General features: G+C 47.5%; 1 protein-coding gene across 5 annotated transcripts in view; it reads left to right on the forward strand.

Moving 5' to 3' along the window:
- The window catches only part of LOC126535512 (BTB/POZ domain-containing protein KCTD3), a 139,067-nt gene that overhangs the window by 116,085 nt on the left and 9,768 nt on the right, over positions 1–13,214 (forward strand). For all 5 annotated transcript variants that reach the window (XM_050182324.3, XM_050182325.3, XM_055073161.2 and 2 more), the window contains one exon: positions 1,443–1,575. In XM_050182324.3, coding sequence (XP_050038281.2) covers positions 1,443–1,575 — 133 coding nt within the window. The remainder of the gene's footprint in view (positions 1–1,442; positions 1,576–13,214) is intronic.

A 13,214-nucleotide genomic window follows, 5' to 3' on the forward strand; every position in this document is an offset into this window, starting at 1 on the left:
AGTAAAAGGATATTACGGTATATCACATATTATCACCTACTCTGAAGACTATGCTACCAGACAACGGCATTTTGTTTTGCAATAATACCTTTAGTTCCATGTAATAACTGCTTTAAGTACTCTTTTATTCCCAGGACCATTGTAGAATGGAATAGCCCTGCCAATGATGTAACCTAGGATTCATTGTCTTCATCTGAGAAATACTAACAATAATTCTTTGAGCAGTGATACTTATGTTGCGTGCGCCTTTTTTCTTGTGCTATTTAGGGTTTGTTAGGTCTGCAGTGTTATCTGGTCTTGTTCTGCCTTTTTGGTGTTATTTGGGGTTTGCTGTTTTGTCTCTAAATAATTTGTTATTCATCAATTATCTGCTTTTGACATTTAACGAGTTCTTATGTTCATTTGCTGTTATATACGTTTTATTTTTATTTTATCATGTTTGTGCATTTTTATGTAAACACTTTTTTTATGCATCAAACCTGCTATGATCTCTCTTCGAGATCGCAGTACCTATATGTAAATAAATAAAATAAATAACAAAACTCGTCTCGGGCCGCCGGAGCACCACAAGTTCGACCCGCGCCGGCATCTTGTGCCGCAATGATCTGTGTGACGCTTCGCATTACCAATAGTTGAGTCTGTCAAATTTTTTTACCTACTTTGGATTGTACATTCTCCCGGTTAGCACGTTTTTCTCGCTTTTTTGTTTTTCCAGAACGTATGAACAAGGTTCTACTGTACTTTGTATCATGCATTGGGTGCACATTAAAAAACCCTGGGTGGTCAAAATTAAGCTGTAGTGCCCCACTACAGTGTACCTCATGATCATATTGTGGTTTTGACCCACAAAACCGCAGAATTGAGGTTAGTTCCTGTTGTCAACAGGCTTTTATGAAATTCAAAAACTACATGCTTGACCAGATGGCAGAGGTGCCTGCTCACTGCAGTTTCTCCATGTATGAGGACAGAGTCCATTTGTCCAGTTTGTTCAGGTGAATGCATCTTTTCTTGGCCTGAACACAGAGATACAGGTTTAACATAACTTGGTGGTTCACTGCTTTCACTTATTGTGCTGGAATGCCGCGTCTTCTAATGGCTTTCGAATGTAACACACATTAACTTTTTGCTGTACTTATGATGCAACAGCGCATCTTGCACAAAGTAGCAATTCTGGAAAACCGGTGGCAACTAAATAATTAAACGTTTGACATATAGCGCCACCTGCATCTGGCTTTACATTGCACCAAGATGTTTAGTTCATCATAGACCCACCACTGTAGCCTAGGGGCTATGGCGTTGTGCTGCTGAGCTCGAGGATTCGATCCCAGCCATGGCAGCTGCATTCCAAAGGGGGCGGAATGCATGAACACTTGTGTGTGTACCGTGCATCGGGTGCATGTCTTCTAGATGGTCAAAATAATTTATCTGATCTGCTGCCGCAGGATTTGCGTGATCAAGTCTGTGGATGGGACCACGGTGACATCCTTCTGCGTGCATGAGTGCGAGGGTTCCAACAGGATGGGATCCCGACCACGACGCTACATTTTCACAGGTCACAGCAGTGGCGCCATACAGGTATGCGGTTGCGGCAGACTGTTCCGTGGGGGGAGGGGGGGCTGCAATTCTGTGCGAGCGTGTACTGTGGGCAATTGTCGCTACCAACTTCATGCATCATTAATTCTGTTGCACGTTTGTGGGGTCCCATTCTGAGTAAGCATGGGAAACTGTCGTCTGCAACTTCATGCTTCATTAATTTGTTCAGTAAAATCTCATTTACTTGACCTTTGCTACAATAAAACCTCGTTAATTCAGATTCGACGATGCCAAAAACGATGTCAGAATTAACCGAACGTCGAATTATTGAGCATATCAGCAAAACAATAAACAAATACTTCCTAAATCAACAAACTTTTATTTACAGAATGAATAAGCAAAACCTGTTTCTATTTTGCACAAAAGCAGTGTGGTAGCTGCAATTCTCTTCATCTCGTGACTGATTAGTGCTCGCAGCGGCGAACGCCTTGCAACTTCCTTCGCGGCACAGCTGCAGCGCACGTTCTCATCCTGAGACACACTTTTCACAATCGCAAACACATCCCAATCTTTTAAATGGACGGGCAGATCATCTCTCCATTGCGATATAACCAATGATCTTCGTCCTCGACAGCTTTGCCCTGAGTCAAGACGAAACTGCAAAGTTGCTGCAACTGCTGCGGACAAAACCGCAGCCACTATTAACGAAATTGTGGACAGTTTTGTGGCTTATGGTGGTGTTAGGGCAAGGAATCCGCCATGCCCATCAACTGCTATGTCAGGTTGTAGAAAATGAAGGAAAAAGGGTTTGTTTGCTTAGTTATGCAGCCCCAGTTACGGAAGCCCACTCCACACAAGAGCAAGTTGAATGTCCTAGTTCACATCTGGACCCTCTGTCCACTGCTCGAAAAGTCTCTGCTTCTAATGTCGTCTTTCCTAGACGATTTGACTAGGGAATCTGAAGACTGTCCAGCAGCAAATCACAGTCGTCAACTCTCGTGCGATACTACGCCCATGCTTGCAAAACTCTGCAGTAACTCCGCGTCCAAAGCCCGATGGTTTGAATATGTGGCAAGAAAGCAACCTGCGAATGCAAGGTCGCCGTCATTGTTTGGTAGCCTTGGATGGGGCCCCCCTTTTCATTCTTAGTTCAGGCTGGCAGGAATGCTGGGCTGATTGCCTTTTTTGGGACACATCAAGAGTTGGTGTCCACGCTGCGTGGACCTCTGGATAGGCACTCATGGATTAGTGGTGCTTTGCCTCGGGGCAAACATCTAGTTAACTGCAACTCCAACATCATCGTTGTTGTCCCCCCCCCCTTTCATCCTTAGCTCAGGCTATACCAGTGGTGGGGTGATGGCCTTTTTTGGGACCCATTAGAGTCGGTGTCCAGTAGAGAGTAGAAAGAGGGTCAGTAGAGCGGTGTATACCCTGTGGCACATACCCAGAGATCCAAGTTTGCATCAAAGAGGTTCATTTAAGAGTGGCGCATATCCAGTGGCAGATAACCAGTGTTGCATAGCCAATGACCCAAGTTGACATCAAAGAGCGTCGCATACCCTGTGGCACATGCCCAGAGATCCAAATTTGCATCAAAGGGTCATTGAAGAGCGGAGCATATCCAGAGGCACTCCAGGGTCAGTGAAGAGTGTCGCATACCCTGTGGCACATACCCAGAGGTCCAAATTTGCATCAAAGGGTCATTGAAGAGTGGAGCATATCCAGAGGCACTCCAGGGTCAGTGAAGAGCGTCGCATACCCTGTGGCACATACCCAGAGGTCCAAATTTGCATCAAAGGGTCATTGAAGAGTAGAGCATATCCAGTGGCACTCCAGGGTCAGTGAAGAGTGTTGCATACCCTGTGGCACATACCCAGAGGTCCAAATTTGCATCAAAGGGTCATTGAAGAGTGGGGCACATCCAGTGGCACTCCAGGGTCAGTGAAGAGCGTCGCATACCCTGTGGATCATACCCAGAGGTCCAAATTTGCATCAAAGGGTCATTGAAGAGTGGAGCATATCCAGTGGCACTCCAGAGTCAGTGAGGAGCGTTGCATACCCTGTGGCACATACCCAGAGATCCAAATTTGCATCAATGGGAGATTGAAGAGTGGAGCATATCCAGTGGCACATAACCAGTGTTGCATAGCCAGTGACCCAAGTTGACATCAAAGAGGGTCAGTAAAGAGCGGTGCATACCCTGTGGCACATACCCAGAGGTCCAAATTTGCATCAAAGGTTCATTGAAGAGTGGAGCATATCCAGTGGCACATAACCAGTGTTGCATAGCCAGTGACCCAAGTTGCCATCAAAGAGGGTCAGTAAAGAGCGGTGCATACCCTGTGGCACATACCCATAGGTCCAAATTTGCATCAAAGGGTCATTGAAGAGTGGAGCATATCCAGTGGCACATAACCAGTGTTGCATAGCCAGCGACCCAAGTTGACATTAAAGAGGGTCAGTAAAGAGCGGTGCATACCCTGTGGCACCTACCCAGAGATCCAAATTTGCATCAAAGGTTCATTGAAGAGTGGTGAATGTCCAGTGGCACACAACCAGTCTTGCACAGCCAGTGACCCAAGTTGCCATCAAAGAGGGTCAGTAAAGAGCGGTGCATACCCTGTGGCACCTACCCAGAGATCCAAATTTGCATCAAAGGTTCATTGAAGAGTGGTGCATGTCCAGGGGCACACAACCAGTGTTGCACTGCCAGTGACCCAAGTTGACATCAAACAGGGTCAGTAAAGAGCGGTGCATACCCTGTGTCACATACCCAGAGGTCCAAATTTGCATCAAAGGGTCATTGAAGAGCGGAGCATATCCAGTGGCACATAACCAGTGTTGCATAGCCAGTGACCTAAGTTGACATCAAAGAGGGTCAGTAAAGAGCGGTGCATACCCTGTGGCACCTACCCAGAGATCCAAATTTGCATCAAAGGTTCATTGAAGAGTGGAGCATGTCCAGTGGCACATAACCAGTGTTGCATAGCCAGTGACCCAAGTTGCCATCAAAGAGGGTCAGTAAAGAGCGGTGCATACCCTTTGGCACATACCCAGAGGTCCAAATTTGCATCAAAGGTTCATTGAAGAGTGGTGCATGTCCAGTGGCACACAACCAGTGCTGCACACCCAGTGACCCAAGTTGCCATCAAAGAGGGTCAGTAAAGAGCGGTGCATACCCTGTGGCACCTACCCAGAGATCCAAATTTTCATCAAAGGTTCATTGAAGAGTGGAGCATATCCAGTGGCACATAACCAGTGTTGCATAGTCAGTGATCCAAGTTGCCATCAAAGAGGGTCAGTAAAGAGCGGTGCATACCCTTTGGCACATACCCAGAGGTCCAAATTTGCATCAGAGGGTCATTGAAGAGTGGAGCATATCCAGTGGCACATAACCAGTGTTGCATAGCCAGTGACCCAAGTTTACATCAAAGAGGGTCAGTAAAGAGCGGTGCATACCCTGTGGCACCTACCCAGAGATCCAAATTTGCATCAAAGGTTCATTGAAGAGTGGTGCATGTCCAGTGGCACACAACCAGTGTTGCACAGCCAGTGACCCAAGTTGCCATCAAAGTGGGTCAGTAAAGAGCGGTGCATACCCTGTGGCACATACCCAGAGGTCCAAATTTGCATCAAAGGTTCATTGAAGAGTGGTGCATGTCCAGTGGCACACAACCAGTGTTGCACAGCCAGTGACCCAAGTTGACATCAAAGAGGGTCAGTAAAGAGCGGTGCATACCCTGTGGCACCTACCCAGAGATCCAAATTTGCATCAAAAGTTCATTGAAGACTGGTGCATGTCCAGTGGCACACAACCAGTGTTGCACAGCGAGTGACCCAAGTTGCCATCAAAGAGGGTCAGTAAAGAGCGGTGCATACCCTTTGGCACATACCCAGAGGGCCAAATTTGCATCAAAGGGTCATTGAAGAGTGGAGCATATCCAGTGGCACACAACCAGTATTGCATAGCCAGTGACCCAAGTTGACATCAAAGAGGGTCAGTAAAGAGCGGTGCATACCCTGTGGCACCTACCCAGAGATCCAAATTTGCATCAAAAGTTCATTGAAGAGTGGTGCATGTCCAGTGGCACACAACCAGTGTTGCACAGCGAGTGACCCAAGTTGCCATCAAAGAGGGTCAGTAAAGAGCGGTGCATACCCTGTGGCACATACCCAGAGGTCCAAATTTGCATCAAAGGGTCATTGAAGAGCGGTGCATACCCTGTGACACCTACCCAGAGATCCAAATTTGCATCAAAGGTTCATTGAAGAGTGGTGCATGTCCAGTGGCACACAACCAGTGTTGCACAGCCAGTGACCCAAGTTGCCATCAAAGAGGGTCAGTAAAGAGCGATGCATACCCTGTGGCACATACCCAGAGGTCTAAATTTGCATCAAAGGGTCATTGAAGAGCGGTGCATACCCTGTGACACCTACCCAGAGATCCAAATTTGCATCAAAGGTTCATTGAAGAGTGGTGCATGTCCAGTGGCACACAACCAGTGTTGCACAGCCAGTGACCCAAGTTGCCATCAAAGAGGGTCAGTAAAGAGCGGTGCATACCCTGTGGCATATACCCAGAGGTCCAAATTTGCATCAAATGGTCATTGAAGAGTGGAGCATATCCAGTGGCACATAACCAGTGTTGCATAGCCAGTGACCCAAGTTGACATCAAAGAGGGTCAGTAAAGAGCGGTGCATACCCTGTGGCACCTACCCAGAGATCCAAATTTGCATCAAAAGTTCATTGAAGACTGGTGCATGTCCAGTGGCACACAACCAGTGTTGCACAGCGAGTGACCCAAGTTGCCATCAAAGAGGGTCAGTAAAGAGCGGTGCATACCCTGTGGCACATACCCAGAGGTCCAAATTTGCATCAAAGGGTCATTGAAGAGCGGTGCATACCCTGTGACACCTACCCAGAGATCCAAATTTGCATCAAAGGTTCATTGAAGAGTGGTGCATGTCCAGTGGCACACAACCAGTGTTGCACAGCCAGTGACCCAAGTTGCCATCAAAGAGGGTCAGTAAAGAGCGGTGCATACCCTGTGGCACATACCCAGAGGTCCAAATTTGCATCAAAGGGTCATTGAAGAGCGGTGCATACCCTGTGACACCTACCCAGAGATCCAAATTTGCATCAAAGGTTCATTGAAGAGTGGTGCATGTCCAGTGGCACACAACCAGTGTTGCACAGCCAGTGACCCAAGTTGCCATCAAAGAGGGTCAGTAAAGAGCGGTGCATACCCTGTGGCACATACCCAGAGGTCCAAGTTTGTGTCAAAGAGGTTCCTTTAAGAGTGGTGCATATCTAGTGACACATAACCAGTGTTGTATATCCAGTGTCTTAAGTTGACATCAAAGAGGGTCAGTGAAGAGCGTTGCATACCCTGTGGCACCTACCCAGAGATCCAAATTTACATCAAAGGTTCATTTAAGAGTGGTGCATATCGGGTGGCGCATAACCAGTGGCCCAAGTTTCTGTCGGAAAGGTTCATTGAATACCTAGTGTTGCATACCCAATGACCCGAGGTGGTACAGCGATTGTTTTCAAACTGGTTCCCTTAGCCCAGCTGCCAAACGCGCCACCCATTCAACCATAAACAGCCCAGTGATCTATGTTTGTGAGAAAATGGTTGGAGTCATACATAGACAGATAGATAAATAGACACTTAGCCCTTGAAAAGAGCATGAAGTTTTCTGAGAATGCTGATTACATTAAAAATAAGATAGTAGATAAGACAGAGGGAGCAACAAAAGCATCGCATGAGAAAAGTATGGCAGCTTGTGTAATGAATGGGCCAATTAGCCACTAGAAAGCACGCTAATCACATTGAATATGCGAGTTTACTGTTCATGCAGTTTAGAGCTTTCTACCTGCATGTGAGCGCATAGACGAACTTGGCATGCGTGCTTACAGTAGTTGCTGGCTGGTCTACCAGAGACCTGAACGCCACTTCAGAGGGCATCAATCTAACCGCCACGTGTGATTTTGCTAACAATCACTGATGAGTCACCCGTAGAAACTTAGAGAGTTTTAGCGTGTCCGATATTCTGGCAAATAGGGGCGCTTTGGTTGGATTGCCGGATAGATGTGGGTGTAAACATGAGCGGCTTGAGCATTGCAGCCACCTCGTGGCTTAAAGCCCAACCAGACAAATACAGAGGTAATATTTGTGTAACCAACTATATTCTACTTCGTTGTTGGTGCAAATTTTCGGCAGTGGCACAGTGGTGAACATGATTACGCCATTGTCAAAAATGTACTCCAGCAGCAAAGAAGAACATAGTGTTTGGCTTTGTGTTCATGTGGTTGAGCTTTGTATTACAAGCTGGCACTACCAATTTGACCGCTCACGTTTACGCCACCATACATCCAGAAAACTGCCTGTGCTTGCTGTCATACCGGACACTCTAAAGCTCTTTATTAGCGACAAGCTTTCTGCAACAGTTTGTGGCCCGTTGTTATATCAGCCGGCGGTGAATTTTAGTCAAGGCCAGACCATTGGCTGCACTGTATAGCACGTTAGGCCTGAATTTTGTTTACTTCCGATGTACCATATTTTCTTTTGTACCACTCCCCTCTGTAATGCCTCTGGCTCTGAGGGCAGGTTAAATAAAAAAATAATAATAATTGGAGACACGTCATCGGGTGTCAGTGACTAAGTTATAGTGGTACATGCAGATATATTCACAGCAGTTGCACAAAGCCGGCAAGCCGCCTCGCCAACAAAAGCTAGCGCACTGGATGATTGTTGCATGTTCGTGGCTGCCATCTTTGCGAAATACCATACAGTGGACCCAGGTTCGAAACGGCATTCGTAGGTTCACAATGGTCTCTTTTCATAGCTCCGAGCGACCCATCATAAGGCTAGCTTTGGGTTTACATGGTGTGCTCAGAAATATCATGCAGCAGCACGCTGGCTCCCAGCTGCAGACAAATTTACATGGATGGCAGAGGGATGCCAACAAAAAGAAAGGGAGAGGGGGGACGTGACGCGAACATGCCATGGGCCTCCCGATTTGAGAACTCTGTACGAACGATGCCAACTGCAGCTGATGCTTGCAGCGTCAATGAACGCACGGAGTAGTTCTGAGTGACATGATGCGAATTCCGCGCAGTTGACCCTGAAAAACCAGCTGCCATAAAGAGGGAAAAACCCTCTAATTTTCTGGAAGAAAACAGGAAAGCAGTACTTTCCAAGCAATTGAAGATTGCCATTAAAGATAATATGGCTCACTAATAAACTGAATACCCCATAGGCATTTAGGACAACTTCGCTATTTCTTCAGCTTCAGAGGGAGAAAAACACTCAATTCTATTTTATAGTAGTAGTAGTTGTAGTAGTAGTAGTGGTAGTGGTAGTGGTAGTGGTGGTGGTGGTGGTGGTGGGGGTGGGGGTGGTGGTGGTGGTGGTGGTGGTGGTGGTAGTAGTAGTAGTAGTAGTAGTAGTAGTAGTAGTAGTAGTAGTAAACATCACTTAGAAAAAAAAACTCTGCGGTAGACATTCTATCGATAAGTACAGTTGAACCCACATATTTCGAATTATTGGCTATATCGAACACACAGATTACCCCCTTGAAAATACTATGTAAAAGTATAGAACAATTGTGTAGTATATCGAATTCCATTTTCGTCGGACATTCAATATATTGAACGCCGCGCCCCTGGAAGGTGCACTTTTCCCAAAGACATTCGTTTCCGGTCCCCAGGGGAAAACATTTCCGCAGAGTCGGTCAGCAGGCTCCTCTACTGCGCATGCGCGGCCGTCGCCTAGCGACAGAGACGCAGAGCCTTTCCCCCGTTCTTGCACCCCACCGGTGCGAGCTCTCTCGCTCTTCCTCTACCGCCGGTGTGTGCATTGGGCAAGGGCATTGAAGCTCAGCGAAGAGAGTGCGCGGCATGGAGACGAGGCGACGTTTCCAAGCCACGCTTCCTGGGAAAAGGGAGAGAGAGAGAGTGAGGGGTCGGCACGGTCGCTCGTGGGCCAGGGGAGACAAGAAAGCTAGAGAGGGCTCAAAAAATGAAGCATAGTGAAGCGGCAGTTGCACCCACAGCGCCTTCGACAGCATATTCCGCCAATCTTTTTCCCCGCTCTCTTCTTTCTTTTCCCTTTGTCATTCCTTCACAGCCCCGTTGACTGCCGCTCGAACAGGCTTCGCTCGGACTGCTCCATCTGCGCATCGCGCGTTTTGTTGTGCGTACCTGTTTTTCAATGTGCCGTGTGTAGCGTGTGTGATTGCGGTCATCTGGTGAGCTATGGCATCCGCAAACATAAAAAAGAGGAAGAATCTGGACTTTGCAAGAAAGCTTGAAGTAATCCGGCATGTCGAGAATGGAGAAAATAAGTCCTCCATGGCAGCCGCATTTGGCATTCCGTGGAGTACTTTAAGTACGTTGTCAAAAAACAAGCAGGACAGCCTTATGATCAGGCAACGGGCATTCAGCCTAATTCGGCGCTGTTGCGCCAAATTGAAAGGACTGGGCTCTCGCACCTGGACAGTCTTGAGAAGATTGAGGCTAGTGTTTTAAACTTCATTTCCCAGAGGAAAAAGCAGCCCAAAAATTTGTGATTTTTTTTTTCGTGACATAAAGCGCTTTCATATTGTGTGCCCATGTTATGTGATTCACGGCTATTCCAATCGGTAAGTCACAATTTTTTATGATCGCAAGTGCTTTTTTGGCCCATATCTGTATATCGAATTTTCGCTATATCGAACTAATTTTCGATTCCCGTCGAATTTGGTATATCTGGGTTCAACTGTATTTCCAGACCTTCATGTATGAACTGAGTTGTTATCAGTGCTAGCCTACTAATTTGGTGTTTCTTTTATGTAGACCATACTATACATCTAAATTTCTGGATACGTAAGTTACTGATAGCTAGCAAGATTCTTGTAAAGCGATGTGGTTAGCCTCTTGAGCATGCACAGCACTGTGTTCATTGTACAAAATTCGGAAGCATAAAAGTTTGTTCAATTTTTTTTGTATTTGATTTCACATCGGGCTTTTTTTTCTTGATTCGATATTCGATTAGCGTCTAGTATTAAGTATTCGGACACTGCTACTACAATGAAACCTCGTTAAACCGTAGTTGGCCGGAGCTCGGAAAAAGTACGTACTAAACAGTAGTATACTTTAACTGAAATAGCATGAGATCGCCCACTTGCCTGTTGAAAATGGAACTCAGAGAGAGTGTGATGAAAGGGGAAAAAAACATGCAGTATTTATTCACTTCGTGCAACAAAAGTGTTATTTTCGTTTGATGCCGCGGCGGCCTAGCAGTGACGACAGCGGCCTCAAACTTACTGAAGCTGCGTGCCAGCTTTTCAGCCAGCCCCCTCTTCTCGGCAAACACTCGCATGACAGATTCCTCGTTGGCGTTACGTATTCTCCGTGCACACGCGCAGTAGTGCTGCAGAAGTTCCGCGGCGCCTTTTTCATTGCCGGGTGCCGGAGTTTGGAATACTTTTCGTTTCGAATTGAGTTACGTTATCGCGCCCCTGTTCTCGTCGCGACGATTGCACTCATGAGGCTGACATAACGCGCAGCCTATGCCACTGTCGGGCCTGAATCGCCCGTGCTGTCGCTTTCCATGTCGTCCTCATCACTGTCGCTAGTCAACACTTCGGCAACAACAGAGGAAACGATGGCGAAAAGTCGAACCTCGTAGCCAACATGTCGTCGCGGTCGCAGCAGCGCTGCCGAGCAACTTTTTCGCATTCCAAATGCCACACACCGTAGTCAACAGCAGATCCCTGTCGCATGCCAGCACCGGCTTCTTCGTGTCACGTTCGATAGCACGGATGATGTCTAATTTTTCTTCTATGCTGAGCACCCGGTGTCTTTTTTTATCCGAGATTCGGCATGACGCGAGTCCTCACTTGCACACCGCTATAACGCTCTCTGGCACAGCGTCGAAATAATGTTGATGTTGATGTGGCTTCACGCGCAAATGCACAGGGCACTTGGAGGCCGTTGTTCCGATCTCTGAGGCTTGTTGTTCTGCCGGGCTGCCCGATGAAGACGACGCACCGCCATGTTTGCACGACGAAAAGTTAAAACGCTACATTTTAACCGATGCATACACAATAAGCTGGTACGGTTTATGCAGATACAAAACACATTATGTTCAATGGCCGCTGAGTCGGGGATTTGACTTTACTACTTTTAAAATTTTAAGTGGGTACGGTTTAACGAGGTTTTACTGTATATTCTTACCAACATGGGCGCTGGGTAGTGCATGGTCTAAGGGACAGAGCACCGGGCTGCTGTGCTGAGGGAAACGTGTTCCAAACCAACCATTGGAGGAACAACTTGCGTCACTGGGTATGTGACACTGGGTATGTGCTGCATTTAATTGACAAGTTCGTTGATATTTCTTTGGTGCTGGGTGATAACAAACCCATGTCATATGCATTCAGACAGTCTTGTCAGAACCTATATTCTCATTGGCGCCACGTGCAGATTTCATTGCAGTGCTACTAGATGGTGCAGCACGTACACAGGGAAGGGTGACAGTGGAGCCTGGCTGCATGCAGGCAATGTGTACATATGTGCCACTCTTCAGTGAACTTCTTTCACGCCAGCATGGGTCGCTGTAGATGCGGGGCTAGGTGGGTACTGCTGTTTGAAGAAATTCTTTGACACCGTCTTGGAGCACTGAGTATGTGCCACTCGGTCTGTGCCGTTCTTCAGTGCACCTCTTTGATGCCAGCTGTGGTCACTGAGTGTGTGCCACTGGGAGTGTGCCACTCTGGAATGACAAAAAATTTCAAAGGGCGCTTATTTATCCCTTGTGGGCGAACCCGAGCCCGCTCAATCGGGTTGAAGTCTGAATCCGCCGATTCCACTGATCGCGCAACATCGACGTGCTGGGCATTGTAAGGGTCAGGCATGTAAAAAGGGGTAGCTGGCCCACGCCGTCATCGGGCTCATCCACACTAAGGATGTTGTTTAAGGGAGGAACTTGTTCTCATCGAGAACGAGGAGTACTAGATTTGTTTACAATATCTACATGAAGAGTGGAGAACGTTACATCTCATCGGTCTAGCATGACTGAAAAATGAAGCACACCGAGGAGCCGAAAATGGCTTCTTAAAACCCCCTCGGTCTTCCCTAGATCCCTAGGCCCACGAAACTGCCATCCAACCTTCGTCTAATCAGAGTGCCCAAAGTTGTCGAAGGACCCGCTTTGGAGGGCGAGGGTTCGTGCACTCACTTCGGCACCTATGTTCACTGAACACACAGAAAGGAGGGGAGCTTCGTAGACAGGGGTTGTAATGTTTGACTCAAGCTGGTGCGTCTTGTTTTCCGGGATGACCCCGCAGTTAGCTGGACCATTTGTCAAACGACCATGGCAGTTACCGGAGTCCGTGAGGGAATGCCGTAGAGCACCATTTTCCAGGAGTTTTCTTGCTCTTATTGGTCTGTGAAGGCAACAGTGAACCAGCTAACAATACTCGGTTCGCCAAATGTGTCTCGCCTTGGTGGCACCGCATGCTTGTCCGAAGGGGGCGCATTGTTGGCTTCACGAAGTGATTCGTCGCAGCGGGGCCAGAGAGGGCCAGAAGGTCACTACCCCGGCTGACTGGTCGTAACAGCATGTCTTCGCCGTCTTTTGCGACTGGTCCATTGTGGCACGTAGTAGTGCGCTACAGGGCCCCCCTTCTAGCGAGGA

Source organism: Dermacentor andersoni, chromosome 7 (assembly GCF_023375885.2).
Source record: "Dermacentor andersoni chromosome 7, qqDerAnde1_hic_scaffold, whole genome shotgun sequence".
NCBI classification, from domain to species: Eukaryota; Metazoa; Arthropoda; class Arachnida; order Ixodida; family Ixodidae; genus Dermacentor; species Dermacentor andersoni.